At 41.2% G+C, this 27,706-nt stretch overlaps 2 protein-coding genes across 4 annotated transcripts in view; one reads left to right on the top strand and one right to left on the bottom strand.

Annotated features, from left to right (window-relative positions):
• Nucleotides 1–24,409, top strand: part of LOC144272059 (alpha-aspartyl dipeptidase-like) — a 31,444-nt gene extending 7,035 nt beyond the window's left edge. For 2 of the 3 annotated variants that reach the window (XM_077829855.1, XM_077829856.1), the window contains exons 5-8: nt 3,837–4,010; nt 5,746–5,805; nt 8,025–8,107; nt 8,979–9,167. In XM_077829855.1, coding sequence (XP_077685981.1) covers nt 3,837–4,010; nt 5,746–5,805; nt 8,025–8,107; nt 8,979–9,057 — 396 coding nt within the window. In that variant the 3' untranslated portion in view covers nt 9,058–9,167. Of the gene's footprint in view, nt 1–3,836; nt 4,011–5,745; nt 5,806–8,024; nt 8,108–8,978; nt 9,168–24,273 lie in introns of those variants that run through there. The other variant, XR_013347484.1, reaches the window with a different exon arrangement.
• NBEAL1 (neurobeachin like 1) overlaps nt 10,082–27,706 on the bottom strand; it is a 134,054-nt gene continuing 116,429 nt past the window's right edge. Inside the window, exons 51-55 of the mRNA XM_077829857.1 lie at nt 24,298–24,414; nt 23,240–23,401; nt 21,985–22,133; nt 20,119–20,254; nt 10,082–17,373 (exon numbers count right to left, since the gene is read on the bottom strand). Coding sequence (XP_077685983.1) covers nt 17,272–17,373; nt 20,119–20,254; nt 21,985–22,133; nt 23,240–23,401; nt 24,298–24,414 — 666 coding nt within the window. The 3' untranslated portion in view covers nt 10,082–17,271. The remainder of the gene's footprint in view (nt 17,374–20,118; nt 20,255–21,984; nt 22,134–23,239; nt 23,402–24,297; nt 24,415–27,706) is intronic.

Genomic DNA, 27,706 nt, shown 5'->3' with positions numbered 1-27,706 from the left:
GCTTCTCCGCAGCAGAACAACATCAAGGAACTCTTCTCCCATGAAGCTACATAACTGTTTCAACTCTGACTTCAGAGTAGTCTTTGCAAAGCAAGATTTCTCAAACACTGCCTAGATGGGTTGACCAGGCCCAGGAAGACCAACTGACTAAAAGGACTGGCTGCCTGAAGACAAGCCCTGAGTAGAAGGGCTGGGTCCAGCTGAAGGCTCCTCAGACAACCATGGGTTTGAGTTCATGGTATTCCTTTATTTTTGGATTTTAATACCCCATAAGAGGTGGGACTCAAGTGTGTCTTAGCCAGAGGGCCAAAGCACCATGGCCCTAGCCCCTGTGAAAGGCAGCACCTGGCTGTCAGTGACCCTGTGGCAGGGTGAGTTGTGCCTCTTTGGGCCACAAGGAGATACCACTAAGGCATGTCGGGGTCTACCCAACTAGTTACTCAGATTAAACTGATGCAGGATGTGACTGTGCAGCATCTTGCCAGAACCTATGAGGGAAGATTGAAAAAATTGGGATTGGTTAGTCTGGAGGAGAGAAGACTAAGGGGGGACATAAGTTTTCAAGTACATAAAAGGTCATTAGAAGGAGGCAGGTGAAAAATTGTTCTCGTTAACCTCTGAGGATAGGAAAAGAAGCAACAGGCTTAACTTGCAGCAAGGGTGGTTTAGGTTGGACATTAGGAAAAACTTCCAGTCTGGGTGGTTAAGCACTGGAATAAATTGCCTAGGGAGGTTGTGGAATCTCCATCATTGGAAGTTTTTTTAAGAGCAGGTTAGTCAAACACCTGTCAGGGATGGTTTAGATCAGGAGTGGCCAAACTTTGACCCTCTGAGCCACATACAATCTTCAGAAGTTTGAGAGCCGCAAGACACGCAGAATCTCCCTCATGGGCCAGCACCTGCCGGCCCGTGTGGCTTCTGCCCTGACACCCTCCTGCGGGCTAAAGCCCTTGCCCCCCCCCGCAGGTTAGAAGTACCTAGTCCACCACCCTGCTGCAGGGCAGAAACCCCAAGTTCTCCCCCTCCTTCCCCTCAACCCCACCAAGTCTGGTAGGTGGAGAATGTATGTGGGGTTGGGGAAGGGCCTCCATGAGCTGCACTCTAACTCTGGAAGTCCCTTCCAGTCCTAGGGTTCTATGATTCTACCCATGTACATAGCCTGGGCTGAGATGTCACTGAACTGGAATATCAGGAGTTGTTGGCCATAATTGGTAAAAGTATTGCTGAGCCTCATGGGGTTGTTGCATATGTCTTTGTTGGTGCTCTATTCTGGCTTTGAGAGTCATAAGGGCAACTCAGAAAGATGAATCATGGGTTGAAAAGGACAGTTCGCAACGTGTCTCTGTTCTGCATTTTGTCTACTTTCATTTTGCTTTATGCTACTCACGGGGGATGCCACAAGAAGGCAGTAGAAACGTCTCCCTTACATCCACTTGTTTGCAACCTGGGGTGCTAATCTTGGATTAGGCTTAAGAGGCTGCTGATTGGAATGGCTGGAGTGGCTGCCACACTGCATAAATTTAGCTAAGCCCAGCCTTCACAGTATGATTGTGGGACAGCAATACAGACTGTCAGATGTGGTGGTGGAGAGGCACACTTAGAAATTGGAAGCTGGATTGCAACACCTTGCTACCCTTGATGTTCAGCCAATCTAGATACTGTGATGCATGTGGAAGATGATGATGAGTTAGCTTGGCAGTCTCAACACTAACCCGCTTCAGCTGGCTCATGTGTTGTCTACAAATTGTACAAGAGCATATGGCACATACCATTGCAGAAGATTTTATCCTTATGTGTAATAAATGTTACAAAAGATAAGGCCTGAAGGAGCTGCCAAATTGAAGAGAGGGCTCTTATCAAATACTGCTGACTTGGGTCATATTAATGATATGGCTGAGAGTAATTGAGCAACTGCTTTCAACCTAGCAAATCATGTGGATCAGTCAATTGATCTCTGATACTGCACAGCTTCTAGTCCATTTGAGGTACACTCAACATCTCTACTGAAGACATGCAGCTAAAATGATACACAAAGAGAATGCTTGTTCCAGCCACTTCAGGAAGAGGCTACAGATTTCCACACTATTTGGGGTGGTTTACTGCAGTCCACACAGATGGAGCCAAGGTGATGGTGGGTATAAGCAATGATATTATGTTGATCCAAATAGCCTCATCAGAATGACTCCTACACCAAGTTCTTGCTGTTAGGAAAATTCCTGACACCTCACACTAGGTCCTTGTTAGAACAAGGAGCTGTTTTAAAAGGTCTAACATTCTCTGTGCCTTGCATTGGTCTGGTGGCATAAGCTCCCTTGAACTATTCCTTTTTACCTTCAGAGCTACTTCACTTCAGCGTGAAGTTGGTAGCTTGATGTTTTCCTGAATTATTGGCACCTGCCCCTTGCTGGTACTTTTGGTAACCCATCTTGGGTAGCACACTTAGCCCACATTAGCTAACATCTCTAGGCACAAATGAACTCAATTCTTTCCTTCTGAGGTGGAATACAAATATTCTGTCCACGCAGAGCAGAAGTATTGGTAAGAAAACTTGAACGTTGCTCTTCCCAAATGTGAAGAGGAGGGTGGCGTTGTTTCCTCTTGTCTTGGAGTCTGGAGGAACGGAGGAGCCAATTGGGAACCAGCACAAACTCAAACTTGGCATCCAGGGGAAATTGAGACCCAGCTGCTGGCCTGTCTTCTTGATGACACTTCCAAAGGGAAGGGATAAATCAACACCCCAAACTAAGATGCTGTTGATGTGACAAAGTTGACTGGAACTGTCAGAAACTGAAAGATGTGGCCTTTTGAAAAGACTTTTTTACTGATACTCTAGCCAGGAACTCGGCAGTCTGACTGTCGAAAGGAGAACCAGGCTTTAGTTGGAGAAACCTTGAAGTTCTCAGCAATTTTGTACACCTATCTCTGTGAATTAAAGGCCAGATTTGTAAAGGTATTTAGGTGCCTAACTCCCATGTGAAATCAGTCTGACTGGGAGATTATATATTTTCAAAGAGATGCTCCTAAGGAAAGTAGTGATTTAAAAACCAATAAACAGTAATCACTTACCTCTCCATTCAAACCAGCATGAAATGTTTTTCGAGCAGGGACCTTCAATAGTGAATGTATTTCAAATTCTGTACTTGCATTATAACAATATTAACTTTTCAGAACTTCAGATGGTACAGTTAGAATTGCAGCACTCAGCTCACAGGTTGTTTAAATTGGTGCAACACCACAGACTTCCCTGGAGCTATGCAGATTTACACCACTGGAGGATCTAGCCCTTACCCGTGTTTAGGGTTAGAAGTCTTGGGGCAAAAAAGGTCTTAGCCTCCAAAAGCACCAGCGGCACCAAAAGTTTAGGCTATTTTGAACAGGATGAAAATGAATTCATAAAAATATAATAGGCACACTCTTGCTGTGCTGCCAACAGAAACAACCCCGGGACATGCTTGGTAAATAATCCTGAAACAACATAAGCATAATGTTGTTGAAGAATACGTATGTCTTCCCAACAGAGAGTACTGACAGAACATATCCACTATCATTTCCTACAGAGTTTGACGCTTTAAGGCACAGGATTGAGTTTATCTGGATTCTGTTTCAGCTCTGCCTCAGAGTACGTAACTTTGAGGCAGCTGCTTCACCTCAACATCCCCTATCTAGCATTAAAGATATTCTAGTTGGGGAGTTTGAATTCACCAATTTTTTTTGCCTTTTGAAACGGTCTGAGAGAAGGGATGTAAAAAGTAAGGTATCAGTCTCCTCTCTGGGATCAAGAACTGAGTTTCTTGCAGCAATAACAGTTCCTATTGCAGTGCTGCTTTATCTTCCAGGATGGAGTTCCATACGTGGGGTCCAGTGCAGGAACGAACGTAGCTACTGTCAGCATCAGCACAACCAATGACATGCCAATCGTGTACCCACCTTCTCTGCTGGCCCTTGGATTGGTTCCTTTTAACATCAACCCCCACTACTTGGATCCAGATGTTAACAGCACTCACATGGGTGTAAGTAAAGTACATCTCCACCAGCTGCAGAGCTAGCACACTACAGTGTGAGTACCATGGGCATATGCTGTGACTTGTAAAGCTTGCTGCTGTCTGGCAGCAGCCTGCTGGCGCTGTTGGAAATGTAAATGAAGCAAAGGAACCTTTGTTACAGCTCTTGGAAGACTTTCCTTGGGAATGGGACAGTTACCTGGCAACAGTATTACTGAGGTGGAACAAATTCTGATGGCTAATTCAGGCCTTTTGATGACAAATACTGTTATTACTGCTGACATGTACTGCTTAGGTGGGCAAGGGAGAATACTAAAGGGCAAACTTAAAACAACTTGAATAATACCTGCAGCATTAGGTAAAATGCAATATTTCTGGAAACTTTCACCATAGACTAACTTGCTAGTCCGCTGTGACATTCCATCTGGAACATCTTGAGGCTTTATACACATCTACACATTGATTTTGAGACTTTCAGGTCAGGGTGGAGTGAAGGAAATCCCTGGTTTACAGAACATGTAAGGGGTAGAGAAATTATACAACCCACCCCAAGGCACTTAAGCAATAAACCTTAAGTTCTTAGATAAAGTGAGCACAGATTGTAAATGGAATTTAGAGTTGGAAATATTCCATCAAATATAGAGTCCATATACGTAGACTAAGGTGCAGAGCTGTGAATTTAGGTCTACTCAGTAAGAACCTAGGATAATTTAAATTGTAATAGCTGAACAAACCACCTATATTTTGCAACTAAGAGCACAATTCCTGGGAATTTTGCTCCTATGACACAAAGTACTTCAGCCTTTTTATTTACAAGGATGGTATATGTCCGGAAACAGCAAGTCTCTTGGAGACAATAAAAGATACTCTCCATCTCAGAACCATGGAGAAATGGAGGACCCAGACCCAAACTTTTAAAATGTAGGTCTGTTTTAAGATGTGGATGTACAGGTACACTTAAATCAGTTTTGCAGGGAGAAAAAACTGTCTGTGGCTCTCAAGGCAAGCTAACAGTATTTTTTACTGCTCAATTTTCTGCAGAACTTCTAGTGGGAAAATCTGTGTGGGATATAAATGCTTTTCTCTGCCCTGTGTGTCCCTCTGACCTTCTCATAAATCCTTCTGTCCCTTTGTGTCCTTCTGTCCCTTCTTTGCACTTGCTTATTTCTGTCCCTCAACTCAGGAACTCCAAAGGAACGTGGTTACATGGCAGAGTTCTCTGCCAAGGAAACCTGATTAGGGCTTTAAATGTCATTTCTATTAAGCAGAAATATGTAGCTAGTTCAATGGTGGAAACCTTGTCCCCTTTCTCTGGAGACTCCTATCTCCTTCATTCAGAAATAACTTCCAGAACTACTTCCAGCAGTATGAGGGAGACCAATATTTAATCAACTAGTTCCTTAACCTTAAAATAAATTGAAGTGGAACCTTAACTTAGATTTTTTTGTTTACAACATTTTGACAAAGGTTAGTATTTGAGATACAGGGTGAACTCCTGGCCACAGTGAAGTCAGTGGGAATCTTGCCGTTGACTTCAGTATGGCCAATATTACATCCACAAACTTCAAGCAAATGAAGTTTTTCAGTTGGGAATGATACTTGCCGATAGGAGCATAAGGAAACATCATCAAGTTAACATTTCTTGAAGTGCTTTGTGATATTGAGCTAGATGGTTCTAAATTCTAAGTACTCATATAGCAGAAATTACTTAAACCTAGACTCACACTAGATCCTACTATTCCAGGAGACTCGTGCGGAGAGGATTCTTCAGTATCATGAGGAACCAAACACCCCTCCAGTACTGGTGAGTAATACATACCAATCAAACTCTCATCTCCAGAACTCCATCATATGAATGCACCCTCTCCAATCAGGTATTGAATTTTAGATGTTGTCATAAATATAACGGGAACTGTAAACTCCTTTGAAATCCCTCCTGGCCAGGGGAAAGCTCCTCTCACCTGTAAAGGGTTAAGAAGCTAAAGGTAACCTCGCTGGCACCTGACCAAAATGACCAATGAAGAGACAAGATACTTTCAAAAGCTGGGAGGAGGGAGAGAAACAAAGGGTCTGTGTGTCTGTCTATATGCTGGTTTCTGCCAGGGATAGAGCAGGAATGGAGTCTTAGAACTTTTAGTAAGTAATCTAGGTATGTGTTAGATTATGATTTCTTTAAATGGCTGAGAAAAGAATTGTGCTGAATAGAATAACTATTTCTGTCTCTGTATCTTTTTTGTAACTTAAGGTTTTGCCTAGAGGGGTTCTCTATGTTTTGAATCTAATTACCCTGTAAGGTATCTACCATCCTGATTTTACAGGGGGGATTTCTTTATTTCTATTTACTTCTGTTTCTATTAAAAGCCTTCTTGTAAGAAAACTGAATGCTTTTTCATTGTTCTCAGATCCAAGGGTTTGGGTCTGTGGTCACCTATGCAAATTGGTGAGGCTTTTTATCCAACATTTCCCAGGGAAGGGGGGGCTGGTGCAAGTGTTTGGGAGGATTGTTCATTGTTCTTAAGATCTAAGGGTCTGGGTCTGTAGTCACCTAGGCAAATTGGTGAGGCTTTTTACCAAACCTTGTCCAGAAAGTGGGGTGCAAGGTTTTGGGAAGTATTTTGGGGGGAAAGACATGTCCAAACAGCTCTTCCCCAGTAACCAGTATTTGTCTGGTGGTGGTAGCGGCCAATCCAAGGACAAAGGGTGGAATATTTTGTACCTTGGGGAAGTTTTGACCTAAGCTGGTAAAGATAAGCTTAGGAGGTTTTTCATGCAGGTCCCCACATCTGTACCCTAGAGTTCAGAGTGGGGGAGGAACCTTGACAGATGTCTTAATCTTTCCCATGTCCTTTCCATTGTACTGTAAGGCTTTTCTATCCATTTTCTACCATGGAGACTTTTCACTGCTAGCTTCAACCTTGTTCAGGTTGCTCTAATCTGCATCCTGTATATTCAAGGCCTCTCATTCTATGCAGGAGAGGCCCTGTATGCAGCACTGCCTCCATCTGCAGAGAGTAGAGCAGTGGTGCCCAAACTCTTCCTGTCATGCTCCCCTTACCAATAATGGAATCTGTCCATGGCCCCCTCCATTACAGCACAGCTGGCTCAGCAGAGGAGCTTAGGCTGAAGGCGGAGTTGTGGGCAGAACAAGGGACAGAGTGGAGCTGCGGCCGGGGGCAAAGCATCTTTATCATTAAACACTTGTCATGACAACACACTACTGTGTAGGAGGTCAGCATTCAGAGGTTTTCCATCCTAGCCAGCGTGCCCAATCCCTGCTATCTGAGAAATACCGAGTCGTGGTTACTAACAGACTCCACTGGTTGCTTGTATGGCAATCTTGACAAACTAGACTTTGAGAATGATAGTAGTTAAAGCTAATGAAAGATCCCAGGGAACCATTTTACTTCCCCTTCATGTGTTTTAAAGACACAGTGAACTGATTCTAGAAAGTGAAATCATCTTCCTAACACTAGCTATGACTCACCTACTTTGTCCTAGTGCCTTCATCTCTGAAGTGCCATCCTTATTAGGCACAGGTGATGGAGTCAGCATACAGGCAGTTCTTACATTATTTGGGTAGAGACAACATCTTGGGAATTGCCCATCTGAGGCCATACTCTTCACTGTGAGAACTACTAGGTAAAATAAACACCAGGTTGTCAGATGAGTCAAATGCTTTAAGCAAGCCAAAATAAAACAACCCTTAAGGTAACTTGTGGTTAGATGGTCAACCAGAGATATTTTGTATTATCGCTGTCTACCTTACTGAGTTAGTGTTTGTGACTGTGCTAAATTAATTAATAAAATACTTGTAAATGCAGAAGAGTTCCTGTACTGTGAGTGTTGCACCTTTGCACATCGAGATTCCCAACTATATCATAATTTGAATAATAGGGGGTCTGATCTTGGGACAAGAACCTGTCAATCCTCAAAGTGATAACTGGGAATTCTTAATTTAACTGGGAATTTAACTTGGATCGGAACTCAAGTGACAGCTAGGGGTTTTATTTCTTGTCAATTCAGGGTTTGCGTGAAGGAGCAATGTTACTAGTGGAAGGAGACAAAGCCACCCTGCAAGGAGTAACTGGAGCACGGTTGTTTCTGAGGTATTCAATTTGCATTCAGTTCTGTGTGGCTTTTAATCAAAGTTGTATTTTTCTTCTATAGCAGAAAGAAGACTGATTGTGGGGTTAAGACACGGGACAGGGACTCTGAGATCTCAGTTCAGTTGGTAGCTCTGTTGGGTCTTCCTGTGTCAACCTACAGTAGGGGAGTCATTTAATTTCTTGCCTCCATTTCCCACTTGTAAAATGGGAATGGTTTGAGGTGGGATAATACTGTAATAAAGGGGAACCACAGATAAAGCAAAAGTTTTGGTTGCATTTGTCCTTTATACTGGCACCTTTGTGGGGTATTACACCTATTCACACTTACTGGGCTACAGCGTGCCCTTTCAAAAAATGAGTTACAGCTGTGTGTACTGGTATATGAGTCTTACTAGCTCAGGGCCTGATCCCATAGGGTACATCTCCAGTGCAGCTCAAGCTAGCATGCTATAAGTAGCAGTGTACCAGTTCCAGCTTGGGCAGGCTTGAGAGGGCAAGCTGTAATGTTCTCATTGCTACTTATAGCATGCTAGCTTGAGTTGGCCTTCCTCAGGCTGGGAGACTCACTCCCAGCTACACTGTAGACATAGCAATAGTCACTTATTAGATGGTAATGGGGGCTAGACTGAGTCCTAAAAGCCTAAACCTGTAGTTCTTAGTCGCATGAGGAAAAACTATGGCTTGGAGTAATGGTTGAAGGACTAGGTCATAAGGTTCAATACCTAATAGCAGGTACTCCAAGAGTTCCACATAGCTTCCAAAGTACAAAGATTCAAGGACCCAGCTCAAATAGTAAAAGGAAGCAAAATAGACTGTTCACATTTCTGCTTTGACTGCCAAGTTTATAGCATGGTTCTTATCTTTGTTCCAGAGGTGAGAAACCAACTGAACATGAGCCTGGAACAGATTTCAGTTTCCTCCTGACCGATAGTAACTCCCAGAAGCCCTAACCTTTCCTGCTGTGAAACACCAGATGCTAAAGGAAGATAGTGAAAAGAGGAGCTCCCAGGTCTGGAAAAAGTAAATTTTGTAAATAAAGCAGGATTTAAAGAACCCATTACTCACCATTTTTATTTCTGTAGGAACTGACTAATCTCAAACATTTCCTTGCAGCATTAGGGGAGGACACCCTCCTGAGGATAATTTATGCAGGTTGAACCTCTCTAGTCCAGCACCCTTGGGACCTGACCGGCACCGAACCAGAGAATTTGCCAAACCACAGGAGGTCAATGCAAAGTGCCAACAGGTCTCCATAGATGTGGGAAGTAGGGGTGCAGGGGGTGCTGCAGTAGCCCCAGGCTGTGAATCAGCTGTTCGCAGCGCTTTGCAAGCGCGGGGAGGGGGAGGAGTTGATAAGCGCAGGGCCACCAGTGTGCAAGAGGTGCAGAGGGTGGGAGCTTGGCAATTTTTCCCCATAGGTGCTCCAGCCCTGGAGCACCGATGGAATTGGCGCCTATGTTGGACCACGGATGTTGACGGACCAGGAAGTGCCGGATTAGAGAGCTTCAACCTGCAGTACCGTTTTAATAGTTGGTGTAGTGAACTGAGGGGTCATGAGAGAAAGCAGCTCCCTCTTCTCTGCTTAGCTGCTGAAAGGATTTGCCATGCAAAGGAATCTGAAATAGGAGCACCAGAAACCTATATCCATCTGAAGATTTTGTGGTTCTCCAGCCTTTTCTGGGAGCACGAAGACTCCCCTATTCACTTGCTTGCTGAAGGGAGCTCTGTTTCTTCTCCCACTAAAGGCAAGGGGAATACTTCCCCCCAAACTTCTTGATGTTAGCAGATTAGGAGTCCAGGTCAGAGCGGTTCATGCTGCCCAGCCTAGATTTCCCCCCTCCAGAGCCTATTATTTATTACCTGTCTTAGTAAAAAGTGCAACAGACTAGTAATAGTTCCTAAACATTCCAACCCTCATGGCATAGTTATAAATACCTGGACCACACCATGAAAAAAGCACAGAAAAATCACACATCTGATTATTATTTATTTGCTCCAGCCCCAGCTGTTATATACAAAGCTAATTTAATAATCATTATGTACAAAATAAGTGTGCATTTTAAAAATTTAGATTACAAATTTGCAAATACTAGAAAAAAGTGCAAAATTTTAAAACATCTTCCATCATGCTGTACAGAAACAAATCCAACATTAGCCAATATACACACTTAAAATTATTAAAACTTAGCTATTGGAACATAACACATATTAAAATAAGACAAACAGTATATACGAAACCTTAAAAGCACCCAGAAGGGATGAAGGTATTGCACAGAAGACTAACAGCAAATTCATTATACTGCCAGAAGGCTATTAGTGTTCAATATATCTAGTTTCAACTAACTAAAATTTGAGTTTATTTAAAGGCATTTTTGGCATTAAATCCATTTGTAATCATATAATTGCACAATCATAATTACTAGAATTAAGAGATGGTTAATTGTCACACTATCAATAAGGCTTAGTGTTCTGTTTCCACCAAAAGTTATAGTGATTTAAGCAAATGCCGAGGCACACCTTAGTGAGTCTCATTTTCCACTCTAAAAACTCTTTAAGAAAACTTTGTTTTAAGTAGCAGCACTATCTCCAAGAAATTGCTCAGAGAGGGTGGCTCTTTTCAGACACTATGGCCCCAACCCTTCACTGAGCAATGCCTGGACTGCTCCTGCAGAGCTCATTACAGGAGCAGAACACGAGGCAAGCTTTCATTACTTGAGTCCCTGAAATTACTTCATTTAAGTTAGGATACTACTGAACACAGCTCATTTGTTAATGACTAAAGAAAATACTCCTACTTAGATGCACATGGGATTTCTGGTTTTAAGGGTTTGTTTCTAGGCAAATGATGGTTTCAGTTTAGGAATAAAAATTCATTATTGGTATTTGAAAATTTTCCTTGTTATATTAAAAACATCGACCTCTGCTACTCCCTCCCCAATTGTAAATTTTATTGGATATTTAATCTCACGCTCTTGCTTGGGTGAGGTCATATTTTAAAACTGGAAACCCTATATCTATCCTCACCCATAGTTTGGAAATACGATTGGAACAGGAGACCCTTCCTGCCCAGCATTTTGGAAGGATGGCTAGAAATAGTGGACAGTAGATTAGACATGAGTTTGCAATATCAGAAAGAGCCAGTAGGATTTCTATACACTAGTCGCAATACCCCACAGAGCATTCAAATTTGAGACCAGAAATGTCTAAGAGTCCAGACAGAAGCAATGCATGAATAGAGCTAGAGGACCTGGGTTCTGAGGAAAGACTGAAATAACTATACATGAACAGTTTGGCAATTAAATATAGTATGTGAAAGGCTCAGGTATCAAAGAAAACACCTCCAGTATTCCAAGGGGATACAGCTCTGTGGGAGATGAAATTGAACAAAGGAAAGTCTAGATTAAATATCAGCAATAATTCCTCAAGCATCAGGTTTATTAGACTGTAGACCTATTTCCAAGAGTAGAAATGAAAACCCTAGCACCTGACACATTTAAAAGTAAGCTACACCAAGCACCCTACATTTAGTGCAAGGAACAATTCTGGACTGTCACCTTGGGATGGACAAAATACACCGATTAGGTTATCTTGCTTTCTTCGACTCAGTCCCGAGGTCAGTGATGCTAAGGTGCTTAGGCTCCAACGGAAGGGGTCAACCCTATTGTACTAGCTGTACAGTTCCTGCTACCTAGTTTGAATTGCAGTAGCCTGGCAGGGGACCTGCAGGCCTTTGGAAGAGTGGGCTAACAAGGGTTATTAGAAGAGGCAAGGACTACAGAGTGAGACTGGGTTCCTCAGAATGCATGGACTCACCCACTGAACTCCCCACCTGTATTGCCTCCATTTGGTTCAGGTGTGGGCCTCCAAAGAGGCTACATACAGATGGGTATTGGAAAACTCTACCACCAAAACAAGGGAGGAAGTTCACTTTGTAATACTGAATGCAACTCTTGAGATTCAGCAGAAGAAATTATTTTAAAACTACATCTATAAATCATTACAACCTGTCATGGGAGCACTTGATTAAGTAGCTTTCTTGTATTTACGTCTCAGACTAGTGGATCTTAATTATGTTACATAGCCACCCATGACTACACTTCTACAAAGAATGACAGACTCAATAAAACGGATTAAAAATAGCCCAGTTTGCACCATTACTCCATAGCAGTATTGTGAAGTGTAAATGATCTAAGAATCGCCTCTTCGACAAACTTCTTAACCCTCTTAATACTGAGCTAGTGTAGAACTATTAACATTTCAGCGTATAGTTAGTACATTCTGTTAATCAAATCTGAGATTATAGATTTGTTCAAGATTACTGATTTGTAGAATTTAATTGGATGTTTCCAGAATCTATATGCCCAATCCTATGAACAGATGTAGTGCTCACAACTGTGAGTCGTTCCATTGCTGTCATAGTAGTAAGCTCAATGAACTGGTTCAGGAAAGCATTCCCCTCCGGGACAACACTTGAGTGCTTTCCAGAATTAGGGCCTTCAGCTGTTCCACAGGATCAGGCCTAACAGTATATTTAATAAAGAGTCTTAGCATTTCCTCCAAATAAAAGATCAGATTTTTTAATATACCCCTTCAGAAGAAAAAAATTTAACCTAGTCTCAAACTCTCTACAATACTGTAGTCCATAAACAAACATACTTCAACTAAGTAACCTACAAGATGAAATCTTTTTCTAGTGGATGATATCTTTAAATGTTCTTACTTGAGATTCCATATATAGCTAATGGGTAGGATTTTCATCAGAGCCTAAGGGAGTTAGATGGCCAACACCCACTGAATTCTATTAAGACACAACTATCTTAACCCAGAGTAATGGGAGATAACTCACTGGCTATCCCTTCCTAGATTGTGGGAATTTTTTTTTTTTTTAAAGGGGATGGAATTCTATTGTTTTAATCCTTTGCACTGCAGGAGAACTCTGATTTTTAAGACATTAAAGAGGCTCCTTATCAAAACAGTCAATTCAGTAGGCTACTTAAAAGCCCATATGCCATTTAAATTAAAAAAATTATAATATTTGTAGTTAAAGCAGGTATTGAAGAAAAACTTTGCATAGATGAATATCTAGATTAATCAAAGATCTTACTGGGTGCTTTCTGAATTAAGGCCCCCCCTCCACAAACATTTTAAATAAGAGGAAAAAGATTGTTTAAACAGGGTTTTTTTGTGTGTGTGCTGAGGGTGGGAAGATAGGTGGATGATGGAAAAGATAAAGTTTCAAAGATTGCACAAGATGAGTATGATACACAGAAAATAAAGAATATACTGATGCAATATTACCCACATACTTTTTTTGCCCTTAACTTGGACAAGGAGCATATAACTCTTTGAATGCTGGCAATTCCCAAATGAACACTTACTATGATATTAGATAATTCTTCACAGTACATAAAAATAAGACAACCAAAAATAATTACCACCACTGAGGCTTGCAACATTAATCGGTAACATTGATAATCAACAAAAATTTTATTGGAAACAAAATTATTCTAGGTTTCAGAGCAGCAGCTGTATTAGTCTGTATTCGCAAAAAGAAAAGGAGTACTTGTGGCACCTTAGAGACTAACCAATTTATTTGAGCATAAGCTTTCGTGAGCTGTAGCTCACGAAAGCTTATGCTCAAATAAATTGGTTAGTCTCTAAGGTGCCAAAATTATTCTAAGCACTTCCCCAAACTGTAAGTGGAAGTTACTGAATACTGCTAACTGTTGAATCCAGTTTATAAATTACTAGGAAGAGATGAGTCAATATTCAGCTTTTTTTAAAAAATACATATGTTTACAGTGCTGACTTAACTTTTCTTTTAAGTCCACCTCACAGGTAAGCAATATTTTTTAGTTTCTATAGATATCACTGTGGCCTCCAATGGTTAAACAAAAGACAGAACACCTACAAAAGGGCCTTGAAAAATTCTTAGCGTTACAAAGCAACTATGTATTCAGACTAGCCTGATCTGAATTCATAGTCAGAACTGCGTCATGTCACAGCTTTACTTTCTAAAACAAAGTTAAATAAATAAATTGTAGTGTAAAAAGACTAAAGAGAACTTGTATTTTATAACTATTTTTCCTCTATGAGAAGAGCAGAGGGGATGGTATCCAAGAGCACTATTACCTTGAAGAGTCATCAAAAGTAAAAATTTAAATCTTAGAAGAAGTGCAGTGCACTAATTCCGTGTCCACGGCTCTGTGTGGACTGCAAACCAGCCACAACTCAGACAACCACAAAAAAAAAAAACTGTATAATTAATTCAAGAAAAATTGAAAGAAAATAAGTTAAAAACAAGTGGAACACCAGCTAAATTCTTCCTTACTTATAGCTCTCACATACAAACTACATCTTTTATTTACAGCTTCCTTTTACAAATTAAGCAAAGTATAGCTTGCAGACAGACATTACTGAGTAGTTAAAAAAATTGACTGCTGCTGGTGCACGAAAAGACGACAAGTTGAAATGTAAGTAGCACCTTTCATTCTCAAGGGACCAGATGCTCAGCTATGGCCAATCTGCACAAAGTGCAAGTAGTGTGTGAATGTGATTTAACACTCACCTTTGTACTCCCATGATCTTGCTGCTGCTTTGTGAAGGGTTGGTCCCTTAGTGCCAAGACAGAGCATTATGAGGGCAGCTCTAATTTATACCAGTAGCTAACATTCGTGAGGCTTAACTAATGCTGGTAAAGCACCAAAATCGTTGGATTAAAGTGTTATATATTCAGATTATCATTAATACAAATGCCGGCATCTCTCCAATTTCTAAACCCACATTACATTTTGTGGAGGTTGACCAGTTTCCCTTATTTTCTTACATGGATACAAATGCTGAAATTTTCACCAGTTCAAAAATTAAAACTTTTGCATAAAATACTTAATACAAATAAAGATACTTTCAAAAACTTACAAGTGAACCTCTCTGCACAAATGACAACAGAAAGACTTATGTTCTGGCCAAGCATCACACAGAACATTAACTTTCTAAATGTCTCCACTTTGATTCTGCTCGTCAAACAGTCTTGCAATTTTAAAAAATTCCAAATATACACATTTAAGATCTTAAATGTACAGTTATAAAACCATCACCCACACTACCCCCAAGCAAATTCATTTGAAAATTCATTATAACCCCTCTTAACTCTCATAAAATCACACGTTCAAAACTGTGATTCTTCTAAACTTCTGTCTCAATAACTCTTCAAAATCTCTTACTTGTGAAATTACAATAGACAAACCTACTTCACATTCACATACACCTAATACTTCCAGAGTATCCTTGGTATTGTTATTGTATCAGTAACCAGTTAATTTCTTTTTTTTTTCATGTAGACTTTCTTCCCATGTCCATAACTCATTGCAAAGTGGGGAGGTGGGGGGGGAGGGAGAGGGAATGAGTGACCAAGAGAAACGGGGGTAAATATCATACTGACAAGTGCCACAGAGAAATCTTTCCATTTCCCCCTAATTTCCAGATGATTTGATCTGTCACAGTGATTAGTGTTCTAGTTATACATAATCTCATCTAATTTGTTCACTGATCAGATATAATTTGAAAGTAATGGTTAAAACAAGCAACACAATACGTTTTAGATTAGTTAGTAATAAGGTCATTAAAATATTCAGTGTATAAAAGCATGATATCGGGTCATTATTTTCTTTATGAAATTAACAAGGGGAAGCTGATTTAAGAAAAAATGTGCCTTGAAAAGAGTGATAACTACTTCTTTAGATAATCAAGAAATATCGCGCTAAAAGTGCATGAAATTAGATTGCACCGTATGGGGTGCCTCCCGTAGTTCAACCCCTCCCCAATCCTAGGGGAAATCTGACACTATTTAGAAAAGATACAACACATACTCACTTCCATAAGTAATAAAATAAGGAAGAAGAGGGGAGAGGTGTCTGAGAAATATTCACTAAATCAATTCGGTATCTGCATTGGCTACAGAGACATCTTGTTTTCAATTACTACCACTTCCACAAAAGATGTAAGGGAACAATATTTTCCTCTATTTACATAGAGTCATATTCCCACCTAAAAAAAATAACCCTTTGCCCTGAAGGCAAGGTTTTCCCAGGAGTACTTGAGCTTTTGAGTACTATTTTTGTTGTTTACAGTATACGCAGGGCTGTGATGTCTTCCTCTCCCTCATATGTACCTGGATTTTTCTACTTACTTTTCCGGCAATATGAATATGGCTAAACCAGGTTACTTGTTTGACAAATACAGAGCCAAGAAACAAGATATGCTAAATGTAAATTACGATGCAAAGTTTTTCAGGTCATCTTAATTAGAAATTAGACATTTTGGTTTGCAGTAATTATACTATTAATGAAACAGAACAACTCAATCTTGACAGACATGGAAATGTGATTCTCATTCCCTCTGTATTAATACGAGGCCTTAAAACTTGTAAGGGATTTCTAAATGTGAGTGTTGCTATGCCAAACAACATAAAGAATGTTCTGCAGCAAATATTCACCGTATTCCAATTCCTACGAGGTTATAATTCATTGTTGTTCTTCAGTTAAACAATTTCTGACAATCAAGTACTGCCATTGAGGTGCTCCCTGCAGAACAGTCTAAAAGGGATTTCCTCAGGAGCCACGCAATAGAGGATTATTTATAATCATTTACAGTAGTACACAGCAAGCTGATTGGTCGGAAGAATATATCTGAAGTCATAACTCTCAAGTGTCCCAATTTTATCAGTATATCTGCAATTGAAGGAATTTTCAGTATATTATCCTGGAATTACAAAGATGTAAATGAGAATGGGATATTTTCCTTGAATTTGAGTTAATATCTTCCAGGCAAGAGAGGAACATCTAGCATTATTCACCTGTATATGATATCATCTGTGGTTTAACGCACTTACAGGTCTTTTTCTGAAACTACGTTCCAGCACATAATCTAGACAGAGTTCCACTGCTATCAAATCAATGTGATTAGGAAAAAAGTAATAAAACCAATTGTGGGCTAATTTGCATGTGTGCATATGAAAATTACTGTACCTCTACCATATGTTGGTCTTCAACTGACTGTCAAGGATAAGTCCCTGAAACACTCATCAGAAAGTTGAGAGATATGTTTAGAGTGACCAAAAGACTAAACAAATTTCTGGAATCCATGAGAGAATTCAGAAGCAGCAATCACTTGGAATCTTGAGTGTTATATTCAGTCTCTCCTGAAGAAATCTGGCTGAGCCGTTTGCTTGATCCCCACAGCTTTCGGGAAAGCTGACCTGAGCGCATCTGTTTAAAGTAATCCAGAGAAACAAAAGGAGGGGGAAGGGATAAGGTGGATAAATTAAAAAAGGAACTTCAGACGCTGATTCTGGAGAAGTGCAGACAATACAAGGTACTGCACAAACACAAAATTATACCAACAGAAATTATTTCAAAACAAACAAACAAAAAAGGTAACATTTTGGGATGATTCTTGGATTGGCACAAAAGAACAAAAAGACAAATATTGATCATTATCTTTTCCACTTTTGAACAGTTAAATGGATGCTGTCAGGCAAGTTAGGTCTAATATTTTACCTACTTTAAAATTGTTCTTATTTTGTGGGAAGTGGGTTCTGGATTCTAAATGGCTATTTTGTTAAAAAGAAAAAATGACTGCCAAGTGGAAATGAACAAAATTAGTAGGAAGAGCATTTTATTTTAAGAGGGAATTACTAGAAATGAAGAGTACTTGACAAGGTTCTATAAGTGATGGACTATTGCAGGGCAGCAATAGCAAAATGGGAGAAAGAGATGGAGAGGAGTTCTCATGATGCCAAATTTCTAGACTTCCACTGATCCTGGGTGAAGTGTTCAGTGCAAGAATTATTAAACAAATGTAGTCTACAGTGAATATTCCATAAGTAAAGACAAGTAATAAGTTGTTCAAAGTGACAAGTAACCAAAGGCAATGTTAAATCATGGATCTAGTGAATTCGTATCATATTTGACTATCTGACAATATTCTGTCAGAAACTGTTTCAATTAACTTCATAACTAGCAGACCTGGGATTGACCAGTGGCGATCCTATTCTGGCAATAGACCAGAATATAAAATCCCTTTTGGTTAAAGAAAATCATCCTTTAATGGCACAAAGTTCAGGAAAAGTTTCTGATACTCATTTCAGAAACTAAGTTTCTCATCAGAAGTCTGGCACTTTGTAACTATGTATTGAGCAGCTAAACAGAATCCAACAAACCATCAGTGGTGTCAGCTTGAACAGGGAACAATCCTGCAGACTTCTGCAGTGTTCTAAGCAACTATATAGTTTTCTAAACCAGAACACAAATTCATTGTACTCCGTCTCTGATTATATTGTCAAAGCATAAAGACAAAATGTCAACCTTAGTCTCGACAGCACTTTACTATTATGTTTAATAAAATATGTAGAAAGAACCTCCATTTGTTCTAAGGCTAAATATAGTATCCCCACTGAAGCCCAACTCGTAACAGAGAGTACCTTCTGTAGGAGGAATTTGGAAGTCCTTAATTTCTTATCTCCATATTTTACTTGTCAAACAAAAAAGTTAATACCTTTTAAACACAATAAAATGATTTTTACAAATCGGAGGAAACAGGAAAATATGGGATAAATGTTGTCCCTACCATTATTGTTTTTTAATCTGTTTATATAGATATTAATCCTCCAAATTCTCTGAATTCTAAACTGAAAACACCAATAAAGCTTGTGGAAAAAATCTGCATATCCTTAGGAGGAATCGAACCCTAGGAACATAGGACAGTGGGGAAGTCAGATTTCTTTGTTCTTAATTAAATTTACTTTAAGTCTCAGATAATGAACAACAAATTCCAGCCTAGCAAAGAGTTTTTCTAAGACTGAAAAATCTTTATAAAAGACTGATGATTTTTAAAAAGCTATCACAAGAGTCTCTTATCTACAACACAAGAAGCTATCCATTAACTCTATAATAGAAAAAGTTGTTTAACTTGAAATTGCTGCACGTTTTGCCACTGATTTCAATAGAAGCAGGATCAGGCTCTCATTCCATGAAGATCCTAAGCAGGATATATTTCAGTAAACTCTATGTTCCCTTAACTAGAAAAATTTCAGACACTGAGAACTAAGATGCCAGTATGTTTTCAAAATTTATAAAATATATGTTACTTTAATGCCTACTTTTCTAGCAAATACTGAAGGTCAAACAGAGCTTTCCTCAATTTAAAGTCACCCTTCTGGCTGTAACCGTTAACAATAGAAGCTTTCAACTTAAAATATACTGTAGCACTCCAGAGATTCAGAAAGCCTAACCCTGCCTCTCTTCATAATATTGGTGAAATACTTCGACAGAGGTGTTACAAGTAGTAGTTACTGTGAAACCCGTTTTGAACATGACAAAGTGGGTATTGCTATTTTACATATGGATGCTTTGTAACTGATAGTGCATATGCAGTACCTACAAATGTACATCCACCGTAAGGAGCACAGAGCATAGGGGAGGCTACACAGGGTATCTTTGTGCAGTTACAGTGAGAGAGTCCGAATGGTGAGAAATATGGAATTTTTCAAAAAGGGAGGCAACATATAGTAAAGGATATCTGACAAAAGCCAAAACTTAAAAGAAAGTAGCTCATTCTTTTTTGTTTCCAATTTTCTTCTGGGAAGTTACTTCATCACTTATAACGAAGGTATCACATACTATTCAGAACTTGTGTCTGAGAAGTGACAGACAACACTAGCACATTCAGAAAATGTTAGTTATTCTGTCCTCTTGCTTATTCGACTGTGATAAAGTCTGCAGATTAGTCCAACTGAATCTGCTTTTTCCCCATCAGCGTTCCCTATATGCTTATTTCTTATAGAGAAATCTCTATGCATAGAGCCGTCTCAAAAATTATTTCTTGCCCCCTGAAAACTCAAACTTGCTCTTAAGTTTGCCCTGCCATAGAGGAGACCTCTTGCTCAACTGGAAAGCAGAAATAAGTGAATTTCCCACTGTTCGGTAGACAAAGTTCTTGATGGTGGGTTTTACCTCAGCTGGCTTGCCAACACCAACGACAATCAACTTGCCATCCTCCAAGCCTACAAGGATGTGGCTGTATTCTTTGGTAACAGAAATGCAGTGAATCGGCAGTCGCATGGCTAAGGGGGAGATGCTGAGATTCAGGCTGAAATAAGCAAAACCACACAAAAAAAGCATTAAATATTTAACTGCTATCCATTATACATAATGGACAGAGCCATACTACAGCTGAACTCACTGAGAGTGAACTCAGATGCATTAAAAAATGGGGTTTCACTGCAAATCCCAATCTGTTTCAATACACTATAACTCAAGTTACAGTGAACTTCTTTCACATAGAGCAGAGGTGGGCAAACTTTTTAACATCTGGGAATAGAAATTGTGTGGCGGGCCATGAATGCTCACAAAATTGGAGTTGGGATGTGGGAGGGGGTGAGGGCTCTGGCTAGGGGTGTGGGCTTGTGGGGGGACAGAAATGAGGAGTTCAGGGTGCGGGAGGAGGCTGGGGCAGTGGGGTGTGGAGGCTCCAGCTGAGGGTGCAGGCTCTGGGGTGGGGCTGGGACCGAGGGATTTGCAGGCCGTAGGAGGGTGCCCCGGGCTGGGACCGAGGGATTCAGAGGGCAGGAGGGGAATCAGGGCTGGGGCAGGGTGTTGGGGACTGGGGTGGGGTGGGGTGTTGCAGGCTCTGGGATGCAGGAGGGTGCTCCCGGCTGGGACTGAGGGATTCAGAGGGCAGGAGGGGGATCAGGGCTGGGCAGGGGGGGTGGCTCAAGGGTGCAGGATCCGGGTGGTGCTTACCTCAAGTGGCTCCCGGAAGCAGCGGCATGTCCCCCACTCTGGCTCCTACGTGGAGGCGTTGCCAGGCAGCTCTGCTGCACACTGCCTGTCCGCAGGCACCACCCCCACCTCCCATTGGCCGTGGTTCCTGGCCAATGGAACCTGCGGGGGCAGTGCGCGGAGCAGAGTCCCCTGGCTGCCCCTAAGCATAGGAGCTGTAGGGGAGACATTCCGCTGCTTCCAGGAGCCATGCGGAGTGGCCCCCTGACCCTGCTTCCCAGCCGGAGCAGGGCAAACCTCAGACCCCGCTCCCCAGAGGGAACTCGAGGGCCGGATTAAAACGGCTTGTGGGACGTATCTGGCTCATGGCCTGTAGTTTGCCCACCCCTGACATATAGGGTCAAATCCCATCCCCAAGATATAGCCTTAGTAACAGGGTTGTGCGCTGGGGACGGAATCAGTAAAGAAAGAAATCCTCTCTGCAGAGTGACAGGAGAGCAGACTTAGTGCTGCAGTTACCCCTGTAGCAGGTATGTTTCCTCCTGGAGGCAAAGGCCAATGAGTTTGCATAGCGGAAAGAAGAGGGGATTTTAAACTGAAGTTACAGCTGCACACCATAAGCTTGATGCTGCCAGGAGCTGAGCCCACAGCTCCCACTGACTTTGATGGGAGTCACGGATACTCAGTATCTTGCTGGATCAAGCCCCAAGTCTGCATCCAACTCTGTCCCTTCCCAGATATTGAGAAGGACATTCCCAGTACTGGGATAAGGGCTGTCAGTGCAGTCATGCACCAGAAGTGGCATTCCCAGCTGACAAATAGGTCTTTCCTGCCCTTCAGTGTCCAGACAATCCAAACAGGGGCCTGGAGCATAAGGGACTCGGCTGTAATTTTGTATTTCCTTTGCAAATTGATTTTCCAGTATCAGGGGACAGGGCAATGAGAGAATAGCCATCTGTGACCTCTTTTGAAAAAGAATGACAAGTCACACCCTTCATGATTTCCACATCATACACCAATACCTATATGTAAATAAACCATCATGCTGGTGCAGTACATCTTATCTGCAGTGATAATCAACTGATGCTGGTCTGTTACCTGTAGAGATCTCGTATGGAAAGGAATCCCTGTAGGCTCCCCATCACGATATATTCGCCAGTCACACACATGTCTGACACTTCCTCCTTTAGACTCTCAGAGCCCAAATATTTCCCGTTCACAGAATAGAGATGTAATGCATTCTTATCCTGAAGAGATTAAAAAGAAATTACTCATGGAGGATTGAACGGATTAAGGATTTATTACTTATACGTTCAGCTTGTTAATAGGAATTTAGCCAAGGTTGGTAGTAACTCAAGCTGTTGGTATCTGATGGCAGTTTGCAGAATTAGAACCTCTCTAATCCAGCACTCCCTGGTCCAGCAACATCCGTGGTCCGGCAAAATCAGTGGGTGCAGAGCATCCACCGGCTCCAAACTCCCCCATCCCCCTACGTTTCTTGTGCGCCAGCAGCCCTGTGCTTACCAACTCCTCCCCCTCCTTCCCAGTGCTTCTGGAGCGCCGCGAACAGCTGATTCGCAGCATTCAAGCTCCGGAAGGGAGGACGACGACGACATGGGGCCAGTGGCTGGGACCCCGGGCGAGGGGCTGGCAGCTGGGGAAGATCCACTGGCACTCTGCGTTGACCTCCCGTGGTTTGGCAAATTCTCTGGTTCGGCACTGGTCAAGTCCCGAGGGTGCCGGACTAGAGAGGTTCAACCTGTATTTATTTATATTTTTACTGCACTACATTCTAATCTACGGCCGTGCTTGACAAACTTAAAAATACATTCATACTTAACAGCCTCTCGCATTCATCCACAGATAGCAGTACCCCAGCAGCAACATGAATATAACAAAAAATTAATAAGCCCACCAAACAAACCAGAGTCCCCCTTCCCAGCCTCACCCACCCTCCCAAATCCGACAGGGCAAGGAGCAAAGCTGGGCCTTGCAGCATGTCCTGAAAGTTAACAAACACAGACTGTTAACATTAGCTACATGCTTCTTTCCAATCCTTAGCGCAATTACACAAGCCTTCATCAAAAGAGGCACCCCTACACTGAATAGGCAGTGAGAATGAATTACACCATGAACCCTAAAGGTTGTCCCTCTAGGTCAGGTTGTCCCTCTCAATTTTTGAGAAACATTGGTGCATCTGTGGGGCAGCTTGCACACAGAATTTCTTAAGAAACTAGCTCTACTGCAAAAAACCCCCCCCAAAAACAAAAAAAACCTGGTACATTTATGTTTAGTGTTTACAGCAAAACATACACCAGCATTCTATGACCTTGGGTTGAAACTTGTGAAGTACCTTGAGAGTAGTCTTTCCTTCTATACTGGTGTGGACAACTATGTGTCCTTCCCAGGATACAGCCAGGTTGGGAACAGTCAGCAGAAGGGAACTCTCACAAGGTGGTCGCAAAGTCCTCATGTACTGACCTTTCCGAATAGTATGAATAATCACAGTGCTATCCTGTTAAGACAAAAAACAATACTATTTCTTCACAGTAATATTCACATAAGGTAATTATTTGGAGCAAGGGAACAGAACATTTTAAAAGATCTTAAGGTGTAATAGTAGTTATTGAAGAAGAAACTACAGGCTCCAGACAGGAATCAGGGCCCCACAGTGCTAGCACACAGATCGTGAAAAAACCCCAGAGTCCTTTCCCCTTAAGAGTTAGTCTCAGCATATGAGGAGACAACAGGTGGAGAAAAAACAAACAAAAGCGGGGGGTGGGGGTGGGGGGGTTAGCAGTGAAACAAATCATATTTCATAGAGTAAGTAGCCGTCACAGGACACCCCTGTGTAGCCATTATCAAGTGTTTTGGAGGCATCATGGCGGAACAGCAAATTTTAAGGAAGACAACAGTGTGGCTTTGCAGATCTTTTATGGGGAGCCTCCTCCCATGCCTGAGGGGTGGAATGGGACAAAATGCAAAGGTACTTGAGGTAGAATTGCATTATTTAGTGATGAAAGTGGGCCATCATCAGCAGAGTGGAAACAGAGGTCAACAGTTTCATAGAGTTGGAGGGTAGGGCGTGGCTGAACTGTGGAGAGCCTCTGAAAGACAAGTAGTTTGTGTTTGCTGAGGCAGAAAACGAGTTCTGTAGCAGGAAACTGGATTTCTTCGGATGGTTATACACACTTCAGACATTCACCTGTGCAAAAGAGCTGTGGCCTACTCTGTGAGAGCAGTATGAGTAACTGAATTATGCAGTGTGTGTGTGTTGACATGGTGCAAGACTTGCTCCTTACCCAAAAGGGAAAAAGAGGAAACTAGGAAACAGTAATGTTTTTTCCAGCTACACTAATTCCAGTAATAAATATTATTCCTTTGAAGGGGGAAAATCATGAAGACGCTTACCCTGGCTCCAGACACCACCATGTCCAGTTCAGTGCTGATGCTAACGCTGGATACCTCATCAGTATGTCCATACAGAATCTGCAAGGGTTTAAGTGCCAGGCCTACAGGAACTCCTCCCTAATATCAACATAAAATGATACATTTATAGATTTTCTCACACTTGTAGAATACAGAATATCTTTAACATCATATGCACTAGATGTACTTGATGTAGGCCAAACATCACACTTTACTTCTATAGTTGCTCACATTTACAGCCACCTAAGTCAGCTTCCCTTTTTGTGCCTCAGTTTATTAAATCAAAAGGATGAATTAAATGATTAAATTCCTTTGATCTTTGAGTTCACTGTCTTCTTCATAACGTAATTAAAGAAAGTGAAGACTATTTTGCGTAAAAATTATATCAATTTTGTCTCATATCCTGAGGCAACATAGAGAGACAGCCAATCTGATTCTGCTTTGAGATATATAATAGATCTCTTACAGGAAGTTGTTTTGTGAAAAATATTGCAAGTGTACAGCTTTCATTAATGGAACTCCAACACTCTAAAACAATTTGGTACTTCCATTTCACTTTTAACATCATGTAACTATATTCAAAATCACTTTAAGTGGGGTCTGTTTCGGCATGCACAGTGCCCAAAGAGATGGGTATGAAAACAATTTCTCTTCTGCCTTACAGTATGGAGAGATGAATGCCAGTATCATCTGAAAATATGAGGCACACATGACAGTGCTAAGAAGCAAGAAGATATATCAGAACACTACAAGGGAGGGAGTCAATTACACAGGCCTTAAACCACCCAAGGATTCTCCCACACAAAAAGTGGCTTAACTGGTTTCTGGGGACACCTTTGAATCTGTTTGGGATAGGGCAAAAGAAACAGTCTTAGCAAGGGCCTTAGTCTGACCACATAAAATAAATAAGTAGAGCTTGTCAAGACTTTCCCACTGGAATGATTTTCCGATGGAAAATGCAGTTTCTGCAAAACCAAAGTTTTCCACAAGAAAATTTTGATTTTGCCAAAAATTTCAATTTTCCGTAAGAAAACCCTAAATGAAATATTTCATTTCAGGTCAGTTTAACCTAGACTGGAATATTCTGGTTTTCTTAATTGACCAGAAACAATTAGTTTTGAGTCAGTTCAACAAAACCTTGAACTGCATTTCCCTATCAGCACATTGTCCAATGGGAGTTGTAGTTTAGGCCTCCAGTTCTCTCCAATGGCTGGGGTCCCTGGAGGACTACAGCTCCCATAATGAAATGCAGATTTCTCTGCATGGTGAATCATGGGAGTTACATGATTACATGCATTACAGGAGATGTAATCCAGCCAAGGATCATGACCCATATGGAAGAATGCATGCATCTATCTCCTATTAGGTAATGCATCACTATGGGAATTCATTTCAATCAACAATGTCAAAATCTTGACATTTCTTAAATCAAAAATTTTCATAATTTCTGTACTGACAAAAATTTCAAATTTTAAACTTTTAGTCCCAATTTTGCTCAAAAACAACTGCTAAAATGTCAGAACTTCCTGTTAGATGGAGATTCCAAATTTCACTTAGCTGTAGTCATATGGCTTCAACAAGAGAGAGTTCTACCCTCAACTTTCTGAGGTTGGCTCCATTTGCGCCAGCAATTTTCTTTCTGAAAGCAGCTGTAAATATTCTCACTGTATAATGCATGTCAAACCTGTGGTATCCTGCTAAGTGACAGCAGGATTTCTTGTTCACTGCATACATCTGTCAGAGTATCTGGTTACATACCAATGCACTGACATGACAGCGTGCTAGCTGGATTTAGCTCTAAATGACTCTTACACAAGACACAAGAAGATAAAATCAGGCATATTGTCAACAAGACACAGCAGGAGCTGTAGCTTGTAACACTTCCATTTTCCCTAATAGCCTTAATAAATGCAGCTGCATGTTGACGGGCAGAGGTCTGCAAAGAACATCTGGTAAACCTAGATAATCAAGGGGTATCATAGAACTGGGCTAAGTTTTATTAACTCATAAAACCGGTAGCCTGCTGGTACATCAGCATAAAGACAATGATGCCAAAAGCCACTCCTGCTAAATTAATTTGTGTGTGCAGTCCACTTTCCTCCTTTCCTCTCTTGCTTTCACGTATACTAAGCTTTCAAAAGCGTAACCAGGATGTTTTACTAGTTAAAAAGTTGCCTTTTATAAAAACAATGAAAACTTATGATAAAATTATCTTTCCACTATCACCACGTTGGGGGTCTTCTTTTATTTAGATCCTGCCATTTTGTGCTATGTTTAACATTGGTAAAGGCCAACTCACATTTTAGGGGCTTAAATTAGCACACTAAAAACCATATCTACTTTCCATTTGTGAAAACGCAAGTCAGATATTAAAGCTTTCTAAGATCCTGGTTTAGTGCCAGGCTGGACATTACTAGTCCTCTGGCTAACTGCTTAGTTACTGTAATGGGGTCACCACCTCCAGTGCTCCCCTTCAGAGACAGGGTGGGGCATTTCTGCCTCAGTTTCTCTCTCCTCAGGGCTCCTCAATAAACTTGACATAAGCTTTTCTCTTGGCCAATGATACCTTGGTTTATCATCACAGACCATTCAAAGTAAAGTTATCAAAGTCCAAAACAAAGTTAGAAGTGCATATATTGCTCCTTCCCTGCTCTTCATCAAGCCTCTCCCAGGCGTTCCTGCCTGGAGTCTTCCCTGCTTTGGCTGGCCACTCCCAGCCCTACTGAGCTGGCGTATTTTCTCTTTTGTCTCAGGGTCCTCTGCAGGAGCCTTCTGTTCTTAGTATCTCAGACTCTCCTACAAGAGCCTTCCTCCTCTCTGCAGACCTCTGCTGAAGTCTCTGTGTGTATGTCTACACTTCAGTTAGACACTGATCAAATGCACCCCATGTTCACACCCCTGTAATAATCTCTGTACTAAATATGCCTTGTGAGGTATTATTTGATAACTAGTAACTCGCTAGTCAATAATGTCATGGTGAAATGTATGTAGCAACATTATATACCAAGTTCTGAATTTCCCCTGTATGATTTTGGTAACATGTTCAAACCCACGTAGCCCTGATTAGGCAGGAGTGTTTAAGCAGGTCTATCTTAAACAAAGGAATGTGAGTTTACATCAATTTACATATAAGTAATAAACAAGGTCCTTAAGATAGCAAGGAGACAAGGACAAGGCAAACCTGCATTTCAACATACACAGGGGAGAAGAAAGAGCCTCAGGGCACCTTCACCCAGACTCCACATTGCCTTCCTCTATGTTTGAATAAACTTTGCATTGAAGATTAATGCTCAGAGGAACCCACTTCAAAGGGGGACTGGACTATAAAAGTGAGGAGCAAAAACGCCCCAGGTATTTTCTCTCTCTCTCATCTAAGACAACAAAGGAACCA

Source organism: Eretmochelys imbricata, chromosome 11 (assembly GCF_965152235.1).
Source record: "Eretmochelys imbricata isolate rEreImb1 chromosome 11, rEreImb1.hap1, whole genome shotgun sequence".
NCBI lineage: Eukaryota > Metazoa > Chordata > Testudines > Cheloniidae > Eretmochelys > Eretmochelys imbricata.
The sequence above is the reverse complement of the archived record's forward strand: the minus strand, read 5'-3'. Positions and strand labels throughout refer to the sequence as shown.